This window comes from Dermacentor albipictus, chromosome 1, assembly GCF_038994185.2.
Source record: "Dermacentor albipictus isolate Rhodes 1998 colony chromosome 1, USDA_Dalb.pri_finalv2, whole genome shotgun sequence".
In the NCBI taxonomy this organism is placed as follows: domain Eukaryota; kingdom Metazoa; phylum Arthropoda; class Arachnida; order Ixodida; family Ixodidae; genus Dermacentor; species Dermacentor albipictus.
Window position 1 is genome coordinate 511,331,519 of NC_091821.1, and position 24,054 is coordinate 511,355,572.

The 24,054-nt window shown below is 45.4% G+C and overlaps 1 protein-coding gene across 2 annotated transcripts in view; it reads right to left on the bottom strand.

The window, feature by feature from the left end:
• mio (GATOR complex protein mio) overlaps window positions 1–24,054 on the bottom strand; it is a 534,566-nt gene that overhangs the window by 271,625 nt on the left and 238,887 nt on the right. For both annotated transcript variants that reach the window (XM_070532612.1, XM_070532613.1), the window contains exons 9-13: window positions 19,111–19,202; window positions 16,251–16,292; window positions 13,391–13,446; window positions 6,360–6,478; window positions 4,169–4,290 (exon numbers count right to left, since the gene is read on the bottom strand). In XM_070532612.1, the coding sequence (XP_070388713.1) occupies window positions 4,169–4,290; window positions 6,360–6,478; window positions 13,391–13,446; window positions 16,251–16,292; window positions 19,111–19,202 (431 nt within the window). The remainder of the gene's footprint in view (window positions 1–4,168; window positions 4,291–6,359; window positions 6,479–13,390; window positions 13,447–16,250; window positions 16,293–19,110; window positions 19,203–24,054) is intronic.

Genomic DNA, 24,054 nt, shown 5'->3' on the forward strand with positions numbered 1-24,054 from the left:
TCGCGACCGTCACCCGCGAAAATCAGCTTCAGATGATCGTAAACCTTTCAAGACTACTTCTAGACAAGCTTTTTGATAACGTCCTAAGAACGTTTAGAAATTGGTTACGAATAGTTTTGGCAAAGGGATTACTTGTGTCTTTCCCAATCCTATTTCTAGACCAGCTTTTCGAATCCGTCTTGCAGACCTGTTCTAGATCGTCTCAACAAAGTAATTAAGCCGGTTCTCTCATTCGTGTCTTCTTTAACCCGTTTTTATCGTCTTGGATAAACGCTACGAAAACGTTACGTATCTCTTTTGTGCTACCTGGCGTCATTGATGCACCTGCTTCTGCCAATTGCCATGGCTTCTAAAATCTCGCGTGTCAGCTTGCCTTCACTTTTTCCTAAAACTTTGATGTCGTAAAACTGAACGGTACAGTGGTACTGGCGATAATGAAGAGTGAGATGCCCAGCGGAGATTCCTTCCAAAAATGCCGCATGCTCTCTTTTGCTGTCATTGATGCACCTGCTTCTGCCAATTGCCATAGCTTCTAAAATCTCGCGTGTCAGCTTGCCTTCACTTTTCCCTAAAACTTTGATGTCGTGAAACTGAACGGGGCAGTGGTACTCGCGACAATGAAGAGCGAGATGCCCAGCTTCCTTCCAAAAATGCTGCATGCTCTCTTGTCCTGTCATTGATGCACCTGCTTCTGTCAATTGCCATGGCTTCTAAAATCTCGCGTGTCAGCTTGCCTTCACTTTTTCCTAAAACTTTGATGTCGTGAAACTGAACGGTGCAGTGGTACTCGCGACAATGAAAAGCGAGATGCCCAGCGGAGATTCCTTCCAAAGATGCTGCATGCTCTCTTGTCCTGTCATTGATGCACCTGCCTGTTTGTCCTATATATCTTCGGCCACATGATAAGGGTATATCATACATTACCCCTGCTTTGTGGGTAGTGCGCTTCTTGTGGTTTATTGCACACTGCTTCTTCTGCTGGCCATTGTTGACTCGTGCGCACATTGAATATGCCTTGTTTGGTGCTGAGCATGATGCCTTCCTTTCCGGCTATCTTCTTTAGCTTGTGTGTTAGGCCTTGTACTTAAGGCACAACGGCGACCTTCTTACTTTTCTGTAGAATGTTTGCTTCTTGTTGAACCTTGCTGTTCAAGAGTCTCATATTCTTTAGCAACCCTTTGGCAACTGCTGTAAGCATGCCTTTGGGATAGCCAGCGTTGTTGAGCCTGGTTACCTGGTGCATGAATCTCTCTTCCATTACGTGATCACACGACTTCTTTAGGGCGGCCTGTAGCACCATAGTCACGATGGCTCGCTTTACATTCTTGGAAGGGTCGCAAACGTATGGCAGGAACCTGTTGCAAGAACGGGTTTTGTACTTCCAGCATGTGTGCTGCTTTTTGAGGGTGACGACCAAATCAAGACACCCAATTTCTTTTCTTTGTGGCATTTCAAAGGTGAAGTTTAAATCTAGACATGCTTCATGGAAAGTGGTCAGGACACCTTCCCTACATTTGTTCAGCTCTAGCTAGTCAGCTGTATTGCAAAACATGAGAAAATCATCCACTTAGGAAACAATTGCTAGAACGTGGCTGTCTTTCCTCAATTCTTCTGCCCGCTGCTGCAAGGAAAAGGTCACACAAGTACAGTGCAACTTGCGAGCCGATGCACACTCCGTTTCTCTGAATGAAGTGCTGTTCTCCAACACAAATAAAATTTGCATTGCGATACGAGGATAGGAGTTCGAGGAAGGTGTCCACGGAAACTGCAGCATTATTTTGAAATAGTACAATGTCTTTCGCCTCTATTGCTGCTCGTAGCACCACCAGCATACATGAATGGGGGATGGAGTAATAAATGTCTTGAATGTCAACAGAAAAAGCAGCCAATATCCCCGAATCATGAGAATAAAGGTAGCGTATCACAGCTTCCGAGTTTTTGATCTTGTATGGATCATGGATGTCAAGTCGCGACAACTGCATTGCCAGATACGTTGAAACTTGTGCCTGCCACGTGTTCCTTTCCGACATGATGACTCTGAAGGGAATGTTTTCTTTGTGGGTCTTTGCGGTAAAAAATGCAAAAAGAGTATTACCTTTCAAGTTCTTGGCTTGTGTGCCCAGGTGGCCCAAGTGCGCTTTGTGTTTACCTTTCGCGATGTGTGTTGTTGCGAAGTGCAGATATAGTGCATGTGACTTGGACTCTGCTACGCCATCACTCTTAAACTGTTTTCTGCAAATTCATCATTTTGGAATGCTGCCCACATGCGAGCTTTCCCAGTTCCTACTAGTACAGGCACATACAAACTTTTGCTGTATGCTTTTGCTGTATTTGCCAGCTGGGGACGTATTTTGTTACGATCACTTTCGGCGAGAGTATCGGCATCAGGTGCACACTGATTGGCTAATTGAGCAAAACCATATGAGCTGATTGGCTTGTGGAGCACTACGTCATGTGAAGGCGATAGTATTGCCGAAGTGATCGTCACAGAATATGCACCCTGATTGTCCACGAACGCCACGTCACGTGTGCTGCTGTTAGTGCAGACTGTGTGCGTGATCTCGCGCCAGATTCCCATGTATTCATCAACAGGTAGGAACATATATCAAGGGTGAGCTTCCTGTGATGGCGTGCCACCTGACACCCCTCGAACTAGGCCTAACCAGTGCTGTCTCGCCAAAGCTGTGGTTTGGAGCAGAGCTAGTGAAATGCTTTGAAGTGGTGGTCTTGGAAAGCAGAGGAACCATTTCGCTAACAAAAGTGAAGGCACATTCCAGTCGTATGCTGCAATTTCTGGACACATGTGGCTGATTGAGCTACCGTATATACCTGCGTAATGAACGCACTTTTTTTCCCAATATACAAAAGCAAGGTTAAGAGGTACGTTCATTATGCGGGGTAAATTTCATGGAGACATTTTCAAAACGGTGAAAGTTGAAAAGCAAGATTGCAATGATTTGTAACATGCATAAGATAACTTATCTTTGCAGTAAAAATACACACATACCATTTGCAAACCGTAACTTCGCTCCACAGTGGAACCACCAGACCTGTTGTTCAAGTCGCTGGCTGCTTCACTCACATCGTGGTTCCCCCACGGAATAGAGAACCAACGCCTCAGCTGCGCAGTGTCGGTGCAGCCTAGGCCAATCGTATGCGGCAAAACTGAATGCGCGCTTCGAACAGCAATATCCGATCGCTCCGCAGCTCGTTCTCGCAGCCGCTTCTGACCGTCTGCCATTATCGCAAGCATCCTGTTAAAGTGCGAACCTGTTTCGACAAGCACGCTGTGTGCTTATCTTTCCTCAACCATCCTGCTCATCGGCATGTCAAGGTTGATAGTTGTCCGGTCAGCATTTCCATTTTGTCAGCAGATAAACCCCATGTCCAGCAGCAGGCATATATCTCGACATATCACACACATGGAAACCCAAGGCAGGCAGAAAAGTGAGCCACAGACACGTGAATTCGATACTACGGCCGACTATGGCCACTATGCCGACCAAGTGTCGGCTGCCCCTTCTTCACTTAGACTCTCTTATGCGCTGCGCCTGGCCGCGCATGCACTCTCCTATTAAATCAGTGTAAAGTATGTAAACTGCGTATGTTGCAGAGAGCCAGTTTCATTTTTCCTCTCTCAAATTTGTGAGGTGCCTTTGCACCAGCACTGGTGAGAAGGATGTGTTAAGCATTAAGTGCGCTTGCTTTAAACACATGTGCGAGAGTCAAAGATTGTAGCCTCTTGGAAAAACTACAGCACGGCCGTTCGATCATGGGTCTGCACAGTAGCAAAGTTGGGGATGCGTTCATTACGCAAGGAAAAAGAAAAAACGTTTTGTGACTAATTTGGGGATGCATTCATCGCATAAGTGCGTTCATTACACGAGTAAATAAGCTACAAGTTTTGTACACACGTGCCTTCTAAAAATGTTTTGGTTATAGTGTGGTACTGCTTACAGTGTGGAAATTCGCAATTCCAAAGACTTGCATTATATAAGCAGTCTAAGCTATATTAGGGCCCACTCAAAAATTTCTCTTATGAAGGAGATTCATGAGGCACTGCTCTTTTATTATGGGACAGTTAAGCAAGTTTCATCAAAGGTGCCGCAGGTTCCCTTTGAGTGCCATCTCTCAGCATTCTTGTCCATTACTCAAAGTGTGCTCTCACCAACGTGATGCGGTCAAAGACCGTGTAATCTCGGGCTGCGCTGGTCGATGTGACGGCCAGCATGCGGTTCTCATCCTGGGGATGCCAGGAGAAGGAGCTCAGCACCACCGCTCCGGGAAAGGCTGCAACGACACGCGGACAGGGGCAACTATTCTCACCTGCACCATAAAATATCTTTTTTTCTCCTTGTCGTCATTCCAACTAAATCCACTGCATAACAGCAGCCTCTCCCAAGATACCTGCACTGCCCTGCATGAAGCTCACACAGGGCAGCATCCTGCAAATGTCCTCCTTCTCACTCTCTGCTATTACAGTTTTCATTTGTGAGTTGATTGTTCCTCAGTGTTATAGCTCAGCCCATTCTGAGGGATTGGCCAAGAATCAAAAGGAGTTAAGAATTTTGAGTAGTTTCTTAGATGTTGAAATTGAATTAATTGAATCAAACAAACGATAAATGAATGGCAATGAAAGCGGATGAAAAAACAACTTGCCGCAGGTGGGGAACGATCCCACGTCTTCGAAGAGGATCGAACGCATAATGCAAACATGTGATATCGTTCCCCATCTGCCGCACGTTGTTTTTCCATCCACTTTCATTGCCATTTATTTATATTTTCTTTGATTCAATTAGTAAGTACAAGTAGTTTCCCCTATGTTGTCGTTGGTGTCTTTGCTTGTTGGCTTCTGATGATATGATTAACAAAAATCGGGCCCCTCAGTTAACATCCTTTCTTCTCGTAAACACATGGGGCAGTAATAAAAGCAGTAAGAAACATTGCATTAAATTTGTTGACTGTGTGACATTATCGTTTACTGCATAGCCTTTTCATGTGTCTGGTCTTATGCAGGACAGTCAGGGTGATTCATAAATGATATTGCCACCGTGTCGTCATGTCGTCTCTGTGTGAGCATGCTAATAATGTAAATAACAAAACAGGAGGATGGCTGCCAATGCACTGCAAGCGCGAGGCACTGTTCCACAAGTGCACAGTAATCACAAGAACCAGGAATAAATTGATGCCATTACGGAAGCTCAGAAATTTCAAACTTAGAGCACAGGCAAGCCAGTGTGGCATAAATCAAACTTCACTAGAGTAAAAGTTCGGGCTAGTTGGTTATGCATGATCATCTAATACCAGCGTGTAAAACGAGGAGCAGACATGGCACAGTGCTCATGCCTCGTTTTACATGCTATTGTTAGATTACCATAAATCATGCTGTCAGCTTAAGAAGAATTTATGTTTTCCAGAGGCAACACATGCATAGAGTAGCCTGTTTCAAGAGATGCGCAGTACTTGCCTTGCCATGTGTTATAAAGGCCGCAACTTTTTTCAATATTATTGTCAGTTTGCCAGGTGTGTGCACCTATTTTAAAAGCCTGGCCTGGCCTGGCTTCCTGTCCTGTCAGTCTGTCTGTGTTTTTTACAACTCTAGCAGTTTCCCACCAACCTGGGTCACTGTGTGGTCTACATTCGAATGGTTAGAGCATCACTTAAGCCATTTCATGCCAACTTGTGCCATTGGGTATGCACCATTCATTAATGGCAAAAAAATAAAAAATCACTTAATACTTACATGTTGCTTGGGCACAATGAACCTAGGTAACATATCCAGACAAGCTTCTCGGAACGCATATTTTTACACATGTGCCACGCATGGACTGCATGGCGGTGGCACTGAGTGACCCCAACCTGTCCAGAGCCTGGCTGCACGCATGTCTCGCATGTGATGACGCATCTCTGTGGTGGCAGCATGTTGTGTTGCTACTTTGCTGCGCTCGCATTAACATCGGCATTCATTGTGAGATGGGCAATGCCAAAATTTGCTTTTCGTTGTCCTTGTCCAAACACACCATGTAATCTATACTAACGGCACACAAGCAGGCCTAACTAGTAACCTTATCAAATTCAGTTTTAGCAATTAAAACAGCGCTACTTCATGAGACCACCTCCTGTAGGTGGAACCGCAAGGAGCCAAAGCAATACACAAAAACGCTTTAAAGCAGATGAAGCCACTGGTGACAATATATCCAATCAGTTTGTGAATGAAAATGTACTGAGAACTTCATTATGAACATATATGGATACTAAAAAAGTTTGTAGTAGCGACAGGGTACAGACCCAAAGCGGAAGAGAAGAGAGGTGCGCTACGTCATATTGTTTGGAGCACATTCAGAGAGATCAGAACTTACGTTGCACAGTGCGTTCTACCATCGTGGGCTCCACATCATCAGCCACACCCTGCGGGTGCTGCACATCGTACAGCTTTACCACATAGCTGTCCTTGGTGAGAAGGCTGAGCACATTGGACCTGCAATATTTTCCTTTGCATCAGTGAGCACTGCAACACATCCTAAATTACAACTCCCCCAGTTTCAGCCCTTTAGGGGCTCTGCAGAGCTAAAAATGCCTCCAATGAGACTGCGATGGGCCATGCAAAGGCTGTAACCCATTCAGACTCATTCTAGCACTTGCTGTGTGGTCTTAGTGAGCAATGAACTCTCTGGCTGGACATCTGATACAGTCATATCAACAAACCACTGTGCCCCATACACCAGCTCCCACAAATACCACAAAGTGCAGGGGCAGAAACCCACTGCCACTTTTCGTGGAGTGCTTAAATATCACTCAATGACCACAAGAACCTACCCCTACTCAGTATGTTAGCACAAAATTGTCAGAATAGTTTCGGGGTCCCTTTTAAGCTCCTGAACAAAATGGAAATTAATGTGCACCCAATTTTTTTTTAGTCTTCTCTTGTCTTTCTATCTATTCTGCCCCTTAGCCTGTCCCCCTGTGCAGAGTAGCCAACTGGACACTTAATCTCGTAACCTCTGTTCCTTTCACCTCTTGTTTTCCTTCCTTCCTTTGGCCCCATTTTTGTGAAAGAAAGGTGTGCACAAGAATCGGGTAAATACCGTAACTAGACTTTATGAGCTATGGGTACCACTTAAAAAATTTTTCTGGGAAGGCCAAAAACAAGTCTTTTCAACGGGAGGTGACATCTGTTCAACGCATATTGTCTGTCCCCCTAAGGTCCGCTAATATTGACGCGTGTATTCTATGCAGACGACGACGACGACGATGGGAGCACTAACAGACTCCGCCTAGTGGGTCAAAGTGAGATTGGGTGATGACGAAGAAGACGTGTCTCTGCTCTGTTTGTTTTTGAACAGATTGTCCAGTTGTTCGTAAAGAACGTCTTCCTGTGTTCTGTCTGCATTGTACCGCGACACTGGTGGAGGTGCGGGGTACTGACTGCGTCTGATGCGTCGGAGTCCTTCTGGGAGTCGTTCATCTAGCCCGGACGCACTGTCACCAGTTACGACACCCGTGCATCGCTTTAGCCGTCGACTGCTAGGCCTTGCCCCGGAGTTCTCCTCTCTTCAACCACCTCTCTCCAGGAGCTGCACACATCTCGCAATGGCCGAAACCAGTTTACCACAAGCACCCCAAACCAGTCGGTTTCCCACTCCACAACAGATAACCGTTCTGCATCCGCTGGTTCCCGATCGCTATCGCGGTGCAGTCTTCGAAGACATTGGAGACTGGCAGGACAAGTATGAACGTGTCGCACAGATTAATCAGTGGACTGAGCAGCAAAAGCTCTGCCACGTCTATTTCGCCCTTGACAACAGTCGCCGTACTTGGTTCGAGAACTGCGAAGGTAGCCTCATGAGCTGGCATGACTTTTGGCAGAGGATCACGGAAACTTTTGCGAGTGCCGACCGACGCGACCGCGCCCAGCAAATGATGAAGCTACGCGTGCAACAACCTAATGAGTCAGTCACAATGTTCGCCGAGGACATGGCCCGCCTCTCTCATAGAGCCGACCCAAACATGACCGAAGATAGGAAGTTGCGCTACCTCATGCAAGGTGTAAAAGAGCAGTTGTTCGCCGGGCTTGTGCGCAATCCACCAGTCACTGTCGCTGAGTTTATCAAAGAGGCTAGGGCTATTGAGCAGGCCCTTCATCAAAGATGCAGGCAATACAATCGACTGTCCGCCAGCACTACAATCTGTGCCGCCACAGTGACTGCCGAGTATCAGAACTCCTTGCGTGAGTTGCTCAGAGAGCTCATCAGAGAGGAAATTCAAAAGATCATGGCACCGACACTTGATAGACCCGTCGTGTCAATCGCCGAAGTGGTGCGTGACGAAATCCGGCAGGCGTTCCCGGTAACCGATCTTCAAGACCACCAGCGACCCCTGAGTTACGCCGCCGCTGTCCGCTGTCCACCACCGGCTGCAGCCACATTGCCGTACCACCAACCTCCGACAGCCGCTTCCGCCACAAGAGGAGGCTTCGAAGCGCACAGCTGTTACGCCGTTTCAGTGATACCACCAGCTGTCGTTCGCCGCCCCTTGGTCAACGCCGCAAAACGACGCTACGGGACGGCCGCAACTTTGCAGAACCGACGTATGGCGCACTGTCGATAGGCGTCCACTCTGTTTTCACTGCGGAGGCGCCGGCCATATTTCGCGTCATTGCTAGAATCATGACACATCATTTCGACCTTTTCGTCCGTGGCCCTATGGTCGACGTGCAAATGACGACGCCATGCTACGCCGCAACGATGCTGCTTTTCAGGGACCCCCAATAGCGCACCCGAATGACAAATCCGTGCCCAATGATCGGTCCGATTTCGGCCGTCGGTCGCGCTCTCCAACCCCTCCACGTCGGATGGCTTCATCTACTGGACATACTTTTGCAGAGCTCCGAGGACAAAGGTCGCCCAGCCCCCGTCGGGGAAACTGAAGGCGGCGACCTCTGGGGGCAAGGTTGCAGGCCCGCCGCAAGACACTAAAAAGCCCCCAACATTCTCACTGCAGAACGACATGAAGCCGATAAACACTGAAGAAATTGTGAGCGCCGACATTGATGTTTTCGTGGATGGGCAGCCGGTGACAGCGTTAGTCGACACTGGTGCTGACTTCTCTATAATGAGTCAGGAACTCGTCCTCTGCCTGAAGAAAGTGAAGACGCAATGGACGGGACCTCACATAAGGACGGCAGGCGGCCAATTACTGATGCCTACTGGAAGATGTACTGCTAAAGTTATCATCGGGGATTCTTCTTTTGTGGCCGCTTTCATCGTCCTTTCTGTATGCTGCAAAGATTTGATTATTGGAATGGACTTCTTAAAAGAACACGGCGCCGTAATTAACATCCCGGACCACATGGTGACGTTTTATGAGAGTTCCGATTTAGTCGCCGCAACACAACTCATTTCATCTAACAGAAGATGACGTCGTCATCCCCCCTCGATCAGGTGCCCTTGTTTCTGTAGCATGTGACATACCGTTTTGTTGCGAAGGAGTTGCCGACCAAATAATCACTTTGTTGTTTACTCACGGTATCTCGGTCGCACGAGGAATCGTGAATGTCACCGACGGGCGCACAAACCTGTTGCTAACAAATTTTAGCACAGAGCGATAGCACCTTCCCAAGGGCACGGCTGTGGCGTATTTTGACGCCATTGCCGATGGTCGTGGCTGCTGTTCACTACTCGAAGAAGCACCTATGCAAGACCCAGCTCCTGTACTTGACGTTAGCACTGCTTTGTTGCAGCACGAACGAAAGCGCCTTCTTACGCTATTGGCCAAGTTCAACGACTGCTTTGCATCGACATCCAGCATCGGTCGGATGCCCCTAACAAAGCACCGAATAATTGCAGAGGATAAGGGCAAGACCAATTCACCAAAATCCATATCGTTTGGCTCCTAGAGAATGTGAAGCCATACAACAAGTGACGAAAATGCTTGAACATGACATGATCCAGCCATCAACGAGTCCCTGGGCATCTCCTGTAGTTCTGGTCAAGAAAAAAGACAGCAGCTTGCATTTCTGTGTGGACTACCAAAAGCTAAATAAGGTGACAAAAAAAGACGTATACCCACTTCCCCGTATAGATGATTAACTCGACAGGCTTCGACAGGCACGTTACTTTTTCAATGGACTTCAAAAACGAAGATTGGCAAATCGAAGTAGACCCGAGAGATCGTCAAAAAACTGCTTTCGTGACGCCAGACGGCCTATACGAATTTAAAGTCTTGCCTTTCGGCTTGTGTTCTGCCCCTGCTACGTTCCAACGCCTCATGGATACTGTACTTTTCGGTCTGAAGTGGGAAACCTGCTTAGTGTATCTCGACGACGTCATCATTTTCTCCGCAACGTTTGAAGAACACCTCGAACGGCTTGAAGCAGTTCTGCAGTCCATACGGTCTGCCGGCCTCACCCTGAAGCCGAAGAAGTGCCATTTTGGCTTCGCAGAACTGCAGTTTCTGGGTCACGTCGTCAGCCACGCAGGTGTCCGGCCGGATCCTGAAAAAATTGCAGCTGTCGCACAGTTTCCTGTACCATCCGATAAAAAGGCTGTCAGGCACTTCCTCGGCCTCTGTGCCTATTACCGGCGCTTTACTGCAGACTTTGTGCGCATTGCGTCGCCATTAACTCGCCTGACGAGAGACGACATTGCTTTTGTATGGGGCGACGAAGAGCAAGGTGCATTCAACGACTTGCAGCAACGTCTCCAGACACTTCCAGTGCTTGCTCACTTAGATGAGACCGCTCCTACATTGCTCCACACTGATGCCAGCAATGTTGGCTTGGGAGCTGTTCTTGTGCAGCGGCAAGATGATACAAAAAGAGTGCTTGCCTATGCAAGTAGAACACTTTCACGTACAGAGGCTAATTACTCCACAACTGAGAAAGAATGCCTCGCCGTGGTATGGGCGGTTATGAACTTTCGCCCATATTTATATGGCCGCCACTTCACAGTTATCAGCTACCACCATTCAATATGTTGGCTGACGAACCTTAAAGATCCATCCGGATAACTGGCGCGTTGGAGCCTAAGGCAGCAAGAGTTTGACATGACTGTCACATACAAGTCGGGCAAACAACATACGGATGCTGACTGCTTGTCTCGATCGCCGATAGTGTCACGTGCTCCGCTTGAAGAAGAAGACCCAGCATTTCTTTGTGTTATGAACACATCCGCCATCGCCCAACAACAGAACGACCCTGAGTTGCTTGAACTGATCAATTACTTGGAGGGAAGATGTGCGAAACCACCTAGAGTTTTTGCAAGAGGACTATTGTCGTTTTGTTTACGGGCCAAGGTACTTTACAAAAAAAACTTTTCTTCTACCGGGTCCCCCTATCTGCTTGTCATTCCTGCAGCTCTTCGTACGGAAGTACTTCAAGCTTGCCACAACGAGGTGACTTCTGGTCACTTAGGCTATACGCGAACATTAGCCAAAGTGCAGCAATGGTACTACTGGCCGAGACTTACCACCGCCGTGAAACATCATGTTCGCACTTGTCTGGACTGCCAGAGGCGCAAGTCACCTCCAACGAAACCAGCCGGCCTCCTACAACCCACACAGATCCCTCGAAGACCATTTGATCAAATTGGAATGGATATTTTGGGCCCACTTCCTACTTCTACTGCAGGCAATCGCTTTGTTATCGTCGCAACCGACTATCTCACACGTTACGCTGAAACAAAGGCAATCCAGAGCAGCACAGCAGCCGAGGTACACGCTTCTTCATTGAGCATGTGGTGTTGCGACACGGCGCACCAACCGTCGTAATAACAGACGGAGGAACCGCATTTACGGCTGCACTTTTAGATCACGTCTTGCTACTAAGTGGAACGGCCCATCGAAAGTCAACCGCCTACCATCCACAAACCAATGGGTTAGCAGAGCGCCTAAACAAAACCATTGAAGACATGCTATCAATGTACGTGGATGTCGAACATAAAAATTGGGACGACATCCTACTGTATATCACCTTTGCAAATAACACGGCGAAACAAGAGATGACGCGCATGACTCCGTTCACCTTTGTTCACGGACGAGAAGTACGAACGATGCTGGATGCGATGCTTCCACACGACTTTGACGACGCTGATACAGACGCGCCGATGCATTTACGCAACGCGCAGAAGAAGCTCGACAGCTCGCGCGCTTGCGGATCTGCCAGCAGCAAGACTACAACACAGGCGGCTAAGATCTTCACCGTAGAATAGTTACCTATGAAGTCGGCGACAGACAGAGTATGGGTTTGGACACCCATACGGAAACGAGGCCTCTGCGAGAAACTGTTAAGGCGATACTTCGGACCATATCGGGTATTGCGGCGCCTCAGTGATGTCACCTACAAGGTCGTTCCCGATAATTTGAACTGTACGCGGCGCCGCACACACCATCCTGAACTTGTGCACGTTGTCCGCATGAAGCCGTATGTGAGCGAATAACTATGCTAGCGGCCTTTACTTTTGCAACTGACATTTCTTGTCTAGCATCGGGACGATGCTCTTGTAGGGAGGGACAAATGACGCGTGTATTCTACGCAGACGACGACGACGATGGGAGCATTAACGGACTCCGCCTAGTGGGTCAGAGCGAGATTGGGTGATGACGAAGAAGACGTGTCTCTGCTCTGTTTGTTTTTGAACAGATTGTCCGGTTGTTCGTAAAGAACGTCTTCCTGTGTTCTGTCTGCGTTGTACCGCGACAATATAGATGCTGCCACTAAAGTGGTTGCTATTGAGGTTACCATAATGGCCAGGTGCATGCATGCTGAGTGGTCAAGTTCGAATTATCCAGTGAAGGCCAATTTTCGGATTGAAATAACGAAAGTTGGGGTTCGTAGCATGGGCACCTGCAGGGGCCTTTGGTCGCAATCGAATTTACCGAAAAATTTAATTAGTGGACTCAAATTAATGGAAGTATACGGTAGCGTGAATGCACAGCCCTCAAGAGAGATAACTAAAAGATAAGTCACATTTATATACACGGCACATCAGTATACCTCCAGTGTAGTTAAACATTGCTGGTCAAGCACACACGACTCTATAGAAAGGGTGCAGCACTGGCTTAGTTGTAGCATCTTGATAGTAGTGAATTTCCCTTAAAGAATGCAAGAAAACAAGGAAGATGTGCAACACCATTGCGCCGGACTGACAAATGAATCTGTAACAATAGAATGCCTTAGTTTCCTGTGCTGCTTGATTTCAAGTTATAATTGCAGAGCTCCAGTTCCTTTTCTTGTCGTTTGTTGTGGACCTCTGCTGCACCTGGATGAGTGAACCACTTCCTTCTCTACAACGCTGGTGCCCACGTTGAGCTTCTTTGCCGGCCGCTGCTGTAGGAGCTTTTCAGTGGCCCAAGCGCACAGAGTACATTCTACATGCCCCCCCCCCCCCCTTACCTCATTGGTGACCAGGCAATCTTTACAATGTTGCCGTTTTCTGTCTGTGTAGTTACCTGGAAACCCTCTCGTTAAGGCTGGATGCGGAACTGCACCATACCAAGCAGACAGCTGACAGCATCCACGTGCTACATTACTTTTTCACATTTTTATGCCAAACCAATATCTGAATGCATCTGTGGAAGAGGTCCACTGTCAACAAATGATAGCAGCAGTAGAACTTATTGCATTTACAGAGAAGGAATAAATGTGGGTGGGGGGTGGGGAGGGAGAGAAATGCCACAAGCATAGTAGTAACTGTTTCACTTTCCAGTGGACACATCACGAGTCTCTCGGTACAGGAATAGAGAAGGAGGAAAGTTAATAAAAAAGCAAACCGTAAAGAAAAAAAGATATAATTGAAAACAAAGGGACATAACTAAACACAGTGGAAAGGTATGAGAATAAAAGAAGTAGCAAATAAACAATCATGTCATCAATAACTAGACAGAAGTGGAATTCCACAGCGCGACATTGTTCTCAACCATGATGCTTCCCAGAGTGTCATGTGTTTGTAGAAGGTTCCTAGAGTGGAACCTTCTACAAACATATGACAGACGGCAGAAACATGCAAGAGCAGTGAGCTACGGCGCCAACACATGCCTGAAAAGCAGCAACCCCCACCTGCGGACGCGTGCTCCCCACAGCGCATCCATGCCCACGATGGGGTGCACTCTACGGTACTGCATCCGCCCAAACTAAAACTAAAAGCCCAAACTGAGCAAACCCAGAGAGATAAGAAAACATGCTTCTAGAAATATACAACAGATGGTGAAACTACCTGAGAGCTCGCTAACTCAGTCAGTACACACATCTGAGCAGAGAAAGTGGAGAACATGCGGGTACATTAGTGACATGGCGGGACAAGAAACCCAGGAACATACCCGTACATCAGTGACACTGAAAGGGTAATTAGTCAATTATGCTTATTGATCTGTTGTTCAAGTAGTGTCCACCAATTCGAGCAAATCTAGCTCAAGGATTAGAATTTTTATATTTATTATAGCCAATTTTAAAAATTTCTGCATAACTCACTTTGTGGCACACGGAGTGCACTGGTTGCACAAGGTATTTGAGGACATAATGATGGCTTCAGGAATAACACCAATATTTCAGGCGAAATTTGATATATTTGTTCTAAATAACTTACACCGATTCTTATACTGTTGTTTCCTCAGACTGTTCTTCAATGTACCACTTGCAGCCCCAATAAATGGCAAAATCTGGCTCAAATCAGACAGTGAATGTTGATGTTGGTCAGTACTTCCACAACAGCCACCTTTGGAGAGTTTTTATCATTGTGTGGCAGTTTGTTAGCCTCCCTCCATACATAGCAGTGTAATAGGTTTATCTATTGGTAACTACTAAGATGCCACATTGAAGGTGACATGGCCGCAAAAGCTTATAGCCAGCAACTCTTAGATTGCACAGGCCCCACGAGAAGCAAATCGCTCACACTTAGGAGCGGCACACAATGTCCTCACACACAGACTGCCACCTAAAGTGGCTCGGCAGTGGCCATAATGGGCTCTGCATGGTTCCCACTTGTGACGCCAGCTGAAAAAACTCAACCAGCTGACTGATGTCTGGCCATTGCCAGCACTGATTTCTTTGTCACAGATAACAATTGAACAAATGAGGTCACCATGAAAACAAAGTTTTTTCACTGTGACTAGGTAGTGATCTCCGAGTCACTGTGATTGGTGTGCAACGCGACTAAGAGCGAATGTGGTGTCATGTAGTGTACCAAACTGGAAGCTTCTACCCTGTAATAAATGTGCTAAATAGCTGACAGAGAGGTTGGTGAAAATCAAATTAGATGCAGATACAATGAGAATGTTAATGCTTTCAGCCGTTAATTTCTTTTATTTGTCATTCATACATGAACCTGTACAAGATCTCTATGGCTGCCTATGGTGATCTGAACCTACATCCTCAAATACCTTGTGCCAGCTGTACGTAAACTCGTCCTGTCCTTGTGGAACGAATGCTATGTGACTTCAAAAAAGATATAAAATCAAATTTTGGGGTTTTACGTGCCAAAACCACGATACGATTACGAGGCCCACCATAGTGGCGGACTCTGGAATAATTTCGACCTCCTGAAGTTCTAAAATGTGCACCAAATGCACGGTACAACGAGCGTTCTTGTGTTTCACCCACATCAAAATGCAATGAAGTCGGCGGCGGGGATCGGATCCCGTGCTCATGAGTTTAGCAGCGCGACGTCAAAGCCATTAGACAACCATGGCGGGTATGTATCACGTAATAATTTTAATATTTGGGGTTTTACGTGCCAAAACCACTTTCTGATTATGAGGCACGCCGTAGTGGAGGACTCCGGAAATTTTGACCACCTGGGGTTCGTTAACGTGCACCTAAATCTAAGCACACAGGTGTTTTCGCATTTCGCCCCCATCGAAATGCGGCCGCCGTGGCCGGGATTCGATCCCGCGACCTCGTGCTCAGCAGCCCAACACCATAGCCACTGGGCAACCACGGCGGGTTGTATCACGCAATCGTGAAGGTGCTGGTGTATTGACTCAACATTGAAGGCAGCAAAATGCGCTGACCCTGAGAGCAGTGCACCATGTAAACTGGCCAAATCCTGAAGGCAGTGCATCTGCTATGTGACATTTTTTCTCAGCATATTCTGCTGAGCTCACAACAAGAACAGCAGTGATGTTTTATGTGCCATCTGTAGTGCTCCACTCTCCTCACTGGTTTGACACAGAAAGAATTGCTGCAAAGTTGCTGGAACAGGCAACGAATGCTCCATACTGAAAGAAGCATGCCAGATTCTGGGCCCCGCAAAGGATACAGGTTTCTCAAAGTTTCGAGTATCCCAAAGCACGAGCTGGTTCTGAAAAAAAAATAATAAATCAATATTACACCATGATTACCACAATGGACAATCAGTGAAACAGAGGGGCAAATTTTGAACACAAAGCTTTTGAAGAAGCAGCGTCATCTGTGACAAGCACTCCTATCGGCACTGTTGTTTGACTTTGTCGTCAGTCCATCCTGGTTCCAAGGTTAGAAGCAAGCCCATACAATACAGATTGTTTCTGTACAAACAAAATAATGGCAAGTCACGGTATCCAGACAATCTTCTCAGTAGAAGTGCTGCTTGCTGTGCCAGTTGGTTTATACTGAAACTTGATAAAACGAGCAAAAAAATTGAGATGCAACCATGATGAAAAGTGCTGTGATATCTCTTTTTGTCGTGTTTATGTCCAAATGTTTTCACTGGTTTTCTCAAGTCATCTGAGCTCAAGTTAAAGGTGAACCAGGGAGAGCAAGGCAAATAGAAACTCTGTTTCTATGCCATGGGTCTTCATCCATATCATCATGCTCTAGTCTGGAATTTGTACTCAGTCTGCACGAGATATGACTCACTTAAATTATGCACTTCAGACCTGAACATAGTTTTTTCTTGAATTACCACTTTCTTTCATGATGGTTATCAGAACTTTTTCTATTTCCACATTTCCAGCAACGGCAGCATTCAAAAGTGCCACCGGTTCTTTAAACAAGCCACTTGATGCAGCAAAAGGTATTAGCAACCGCACAAGAAAAATGCAGGATTTAAAAAAAATTCTCTATCAAGTTTCTTTAATGTAACAATCAAAGTAAAATTTAGGTACATCTCTTCATCATTGTACGGGCAAACTTATGTTAACAGTAACTTACGTTCTTATAAGCTTTTGCCATTGAAGCAACTACTACAAACATTTGTACAGCAAGTCTGGTGAACCATGGAAATTTCGGTATGCAAGTCAATTTCAGCTGTGTGACTCACTACTGACGTCTGTGTGTCTCCTTATTTTGCATGAAGAAAAACAGCGCAAAAGAGATGAGGATGAAAAAAAAAAGACAGGTACAATGGACAGGTGCGAACTTCCAAATAATTTTTTATTTGGAGAAACCAGGTTTACATACATGAAAAAGAAATGCACCACCACGACATTATGAACTTGCTATCGCATCAGAAAGGCAATCTCAAATGGAGAATACCTTAGTAACTTGCAATTCGCTGATGAAATTGCCTTGCTTAGTAACTCAGGGGACCAATTGCAATGCATGCTCACTGACCTAGAGAGGCAAAGCAGAAGGGTGGGTCTAAAAATTAATCTGCAGAAAACTAAAGTAATGTTTAACAGTCTTGGAAGAGAACAGCAGTTTACGATAGGAAGCAAGGCACTGGAAGTGGTAAGGGAATACACCTACTTAGGGCAGGTTGTGACCGTGGATCCGGATCATGAGACTGAAATAATCAGAAGAATAAGAATGGGCTGGGGTGCATTTGGCAGGCATTGCCACATCATGAACAGCACGTTGCCATTATTCCTCAAAAGAAAAGTGTATAACAGCTGTGTCTTACCAGCACTCACATACGGTGCAGAAACCTGGAGGCTCAAGAAAAGGGTTCTACTTAAATTGAGGATGACACAACAAGCTATGGAAAGAAGAATGACGGGTGTAACGTTAAGGGATAAGAAAAGAGCAGATTGGGTGAGGGAACAAATACGAGTTAATGACATCTTAGTTGAAATCAAGAAAAAGAAATGGGCATGGGCAGGAGATGTAATGAGGAGGGAAGATTACCGATGGTCATTAAGGGTTATGGACAGGATTCCAAGGGAAGGGAAGTGTAGCAGGGGGCGGCAGAAGCTAGGTGGGTGGATGAGATTATGAAGTTTACAGGTTGTCGCAGAAGTATGAGAGAGGCCTTTGCCCTGCAGTGGGTGTAACCAGGCTGATGATGATGACATAAAATGCGGGTCAGACCGTGCGTACCCAATTCTCTGCGATGCTTTAAATGCTGAAGATTTGGCCACAGTAACACTAAGGCCGTCAGAGTGATACATGATGCCATCAGAGTGATAGATCATTCTCACTTCACACTGCCTACAGCAGCAAATGGTCATGCATTGGGGTTATCACCTATTAAATGGGTGCAGTACATTTCCAATGGTACTACACCGCAGACACCGTGAAACAGATAGGTGAAGATGCTTATTATAATGGGATGGCGGCAATAGCTGTGAATGGCGATCTACGACGACCTGCGAGAAGATTTTTTGATGCCAGAATAGGAAGTCGAGTGCGTGGCGGCCTTTTCTTGTGACCCAGGGCGGGGACCACTGTGGGGAAGCTGCCATGGTGGGCACCAACGGCTCTCAACCGTGCAGGCGTCACACCTTTTCTTATTTACACGGGACCTCCTAGTGGCAGGAATAATTGAAATGTACCACATGATTTAGCAATATACTGAACCCTGGAGTCGAAAGGTTGTGTTCTCGGAGAACATATTAACCGGTAATAAAGAGTCATAACTGTAGGGTTATATTTTCCATTTTTTATCGCAAATGTTGGCGCTGGGAAACTGTGCGAGACGGGATTGTATCAACGAGGTTCTACTGTACATGCTACGTTATGAATATGCTATTATGTGCATAATGCACATGCTATTACAAGAGTTAAAGCACATAATATTTAAATTCAGTATGTAAATTCTGTCTGCTAGAGCTTTGGTTTCCTTTACTATTTGCTGGCAATGGCTATCAAGCATGGTTAGCACGGGACAAGGTAAGATCTGTTGACACCCACGGTTATTTCAGTTTGTGCCCAACCAAACCAAGTCAGGTTACAAGATGCACTTTCCAGTCTGCACTCACCATGTAGAAAGAGGCAATGCGATGCTCGAAGAAAGTGTCTACGCACAGGCCATTGGTAGCCTTAGTACTTGTGCTGCCTGGTCGCGAGGAGTCTGCATGGGGAGAGAGATTCAAAGAAAGGCAGGGAGGTTAACCAGAGGTAGTTCTGGTTGGCTATCTTGCATGGGGGAGTGAGTAGGGGGTATAAAAAGAGCAAAATAGTGGAAGGGGGTGAGAAAGGAGGAGTCTGCTCCAACACAACAAAAAAGCAGGCAAGGTCACACATGCAAATGTGTATCACAAGGTCAAGTGAAGACTTTTGCAAGCTCTTGACACATATTTCTTAAATTTAGAGATGCTAAACTGAACACAATGACAAAACAAGGCATGGCACTATGCATCATGCCCTTTTTTGTTGTGTCCAATCTTGTGCTGCCCAGTCAAGATGCAAGCTGTCCACTTTGCACAGCTCTCTCACGACTGGAAGTAATAAGATGGAGGAAAAAAAAGGCACTGCCGACTGCTGCATGCACTTTGCACAAGAGTGGATGAAACAATGTCACTTATGAAAGATCGCTCTCCCCACCATTACTGTAGTCAATGTTTGCACCACCTGCAAGGTCAATCCAAATAGGTTGCGAAGCTTTGGGCTAAAAGTGGCTTAGAACGAAGTGTCACTGGCATCAGCAAGGGTGGTTATGGGAGATTTGATTGAAGTGCGACTCTATGAAGAGAGAACAAAAATTGGAAAAAAAAAAGTTTTTTAATTAAAACGAGACACAGAATAATCCAAGAAAAAATAAAATTCCTTTTGAATTCTAAATGCGCATGACGAGAAAAGAAAAGACAGCTCTGTTTTACTTTATAATTATCGATAAATACTTTTTTTCAGCGCCCACCATAAAAGGGGTGTTTTCACGCCGCTATAACTTGCAATGCAATGCTTCTCTTGAAGTGTGCAGAAAGGTGCACTCGTAAAGTTAACGTGTTACAATACCCTCACATGTTCTGTTGCTTGTCGAAATTTGTCTGAATCTGATGATGGAGGTAGTTTCATCATTTCTTAACCTTTTGATTCAAAATTACCACCGGCAGACAATTATTTACTTTAGCTGTTTTCGTCTGACTGTGCTGGTCGACAGGCTTGACGTCCGATGGTGGGACCAGCGCTCTACACCCAAAGCTTTCGTCGGCCTCCAAAGAAAGTATGTTGTGTGCAAGGGTACGATTTCAACACCTATATGGCTGACCTTTTACTGCATCACTTTCTGCGCTAAAAGCTCGGGATCCACATCAAGTTGAACAGCGGGGAATTTGAATATACAGCTGTAATGGCGGGCCACCAAAACAAATTTCACACCTTTGAGAATAAAATGACGTCACTTCTGTTTTTACAAATATGGCGTCACATTTCTTTTTCTTCTGGCGGAAGTGTTCTCTCCTCACACAGATCGCGCTATCCCCATGAACCGCCAATGAACTACCATGTTTTGAACGTACGGGCTTCTATGGAAGCTTCACTACCAGGTATATTTACCTGGCCACCTGTGTGAACCATAGTACATTCTCAGTTACCATACTCGTCCTCCATTTGCACACAGTGTAACACTAACAACAGTGTTTCCTTTCAGGCGACAACTTTAGTCCAAACACTAAGTGGCTTTTTAACAATTATCAAGTTGGTGGGGGTACAGAGGCACAGCTCATGGCAACCAACCCTGCAAAGGACATGTCCGAAGATGTGCCTATTCCAGAAAGGGTGTGCCCATCTATGCAGCATTAGATGATGAGCTGGACCAGGGTGGTGGTAGTCGAACCCACGACCTCTGGTGTTAATTAGGGCTAATTAAGCCATCAATTTCTTCATAAGAAAGTGGGAAGCCGAGCTGAAGAAGCGACAGCATGACCTGTGGTGTTAATTAAGGCAAAGTTAATAGATATAGGCCAATCGGCCAGATCTCGAAGTTCAATTCCAATTGCCATTATGAACGTCGAAAGTAGCACCCACAACCTTTGGGGAGAGTCGAGCCCGCTGGGAGAGAACCGGCCACATCTCCAAGGTGGATTCCAATTGACATTGCGAAGGTCAAGAGTCGAACCCACAACCTTGGTGTTAATTAGGGTGAAATTAGGGCACAGCTAATTCAGGTAGAACTAATTAAGGCACTCGAACCAACGACCTTTGATGGGAGTCAAACCTATGACCTTTGGTATTAATTATGGCAAATTAAGTCACAGTTAAATAAGGCAGAGTTAAATACGGCATTAGAACCCACAACCTTTGGTGGGAGAAAACAAGTAACAGGAAGTAACGCGTTTGAATTAAAATGTTCTTTTTCTCCCACTTTCCTCTGGAATCTTTTAATCCCATTCCCAATCCCTATAAAGAGTAGCATACCAGCGGTTATATACGCACCGGGAAATTTCTCAGTTTTTCTAATAAAGAGCGCTCTTTCTCTCTCTCTCTCTCCAGTAATGCAATGAATGTCTCGTGAGCATCCTCATAAGTGTATGCTAAAGTGAATAAACTTTTTAGCAAGTTTATTTACTTTACCATGTCAAGTTTTAAACAGTAAATCATACACTTGTAAGCCACTACAATAAGAGCTTCTTCATTTTAACCTAATTTGGAAAATTTTGTGATTCGCACTATGTCTCGTCTCGTGAGCATGCAGGCTTTCGCTTTCATCCTCATAAGCGTACGCTAAAATGACTCTCAACTTTTTAGCAAGTTTATTTATTTTAGCAGGTCAAGTTTCCAACAGTAAATTATAGAGTTGTAAGCCATTACAGTAAGAGCTTGTTCATTTTAACCTCATTAATTTGGGAAATTTAGTGATTCACACTATGTCTCGCCTCACTAGCCTGTGCGTTACTGCACAACTTAAGATTCTCATTAACTCAAAAACATTTGGTCCTGCAAACAAGTCACTATGCACATTTGTTGCCAAGCAATGAGCTCAGGAGTGTGCGCGCAACACTGCCTAGACAATGACAAATGAGCAAAGATTGTGCTAGCAACCAACAAATATGAAGCGGCCCTGCTACAACCATTGCTCGGAAAAAGCCACGAGAATTTTTTTCTCACAATTAGCACAATGTGAATGCAGGACTACTACAGCACAGCATATTTATTTATTACTACAGGACTACTACAGCACCTCCACCAATTGTAAAGGGGGTTTATTCGGGTTGTAGAGAAGCAGCGACCAACGCGGCAACAGGGGCGCAGCCAGCGAACGAACTGGGTACAAGCCACGCGATGGAAACGGGGTATTTCAGCCTGCCGATCTTCTTCGTCACAATCCTTTCATTCATTCATTCATTCATTCATTCACTCATTCATTCATTCATTCATTCATTCATTCATTCATTCATTCATTCATTCATTCATTCATAGTACCCGACAGGCCCACTGAATGGAACTGGTTAAGGGAGCTAACAGTTTGCACAGAACAGAAACAAGTAGCCTAAAAAAAAGGGAGGGGGGGAAAGAAAAGAAAGTAACAAAACAAATGAGTACAGTGGAACATCCTTATACAGTGTTATCAAAGAGCATATTCAGGCTACCACAAAAAGTTTCGTGGTTAGACATGGATGCGATGTGATCCGGAAGACCATTCCAATGTGCAATAGCACGAGGCAGTGATGATGAGTTAAATGCCTGCGTATGTGCATGAAACTGAGCATGTTGTGAAGGTGCCGTGACGTGTGCACAGGTGCATGAATTCGCAGACTGTGAGGTGTATCAGCATAAATGCACCTGTGAAATAGATGGAAAATAGCTATCATGCGGCGAATTTCTCCTCACTGAAGTGAAATGTCCTTTTTTTTTTATTCGGGTAATGCTAGAAAGATGGTCATACTTACACGAGATGAATTTGGCTGCTCCCTTCTGAACAGCTTCCAACATGCTAAGGTACTACTGATATGATGACCATGTGGATGAAGCAAATTCTAGTTGTGGATGAACATAGGTTAGATATGCTAGTTACCGTATATTAGAAGGTGTGGTAGGCAAGTTTTTACTTAGGTATGTGGCAAACCTAATCTATTGTTTCCTTTCAGTGCGAGATATCCGAATGACTAACTCTCATTGAAACACCGCATTCGCAAGAATGTAATGCAACTGTGAATTAATGCAGTATGTGAAGGTGAGGAAGACACATTCAACTACTTGAAAAAACAATTACGAATATAACCTTACCTAAGGATGTGTAATGCGCACACTCCTGTATGTTCCTGATAGTACTCTTTAGCACAGTGCGACATGCGTAGGCATTGTGGCCATGACTGCAGCAAATCACTTATAGCAAAGCATCCATTGTCTGCAGGATCTGCATAAGACTTTGGTTCCACTCATGCGTGTACTGCAGTAACAGATTTATTGTTATTTATTTATTTACTTGAACATACTATAGCCCTTTACAGGGCCAAGATAGGAATGAGTACAATAACATATTACATGCTATACAACAATAAACACTAAACACACAGCAGTGCATATGATCAGGTATACACGAACGATATTAAGAACAATTCATGACACTTAGTGCATCAGCTTGTAGCACTTAGTACAGCACTATAAGGCTGCAAAAACTGAAATGAAGCGCAACTAAGAAGAGTATTGTTGAAGGTGGGTCCGAAACTGCTCGCAGCCAGTCGCACTTACCACTCTCTCCAGCAATTTATTCTATTCTCTCGCAGTTTACAAAAAGAAAGAATATTTAAAACAATCCTTAGAAAATCTACCCTCTTTCACATACTTTGAATGTTTATTCCTTACTACCTGCGATGTTGTCTCGGTTATGTAGCGTTCCTTGTTTACCAGCACCATGCGATTCATAATGCTGTAAAAAAGGCTCAGCCTTTTCCCTTCGCATTTTAAGTAAAGGAAGGTCTGCCTTTTCATAAAGCGGTGACACCGAGTCTTGTCTTCGATATGTGGAAAAAATGAAGCGCATT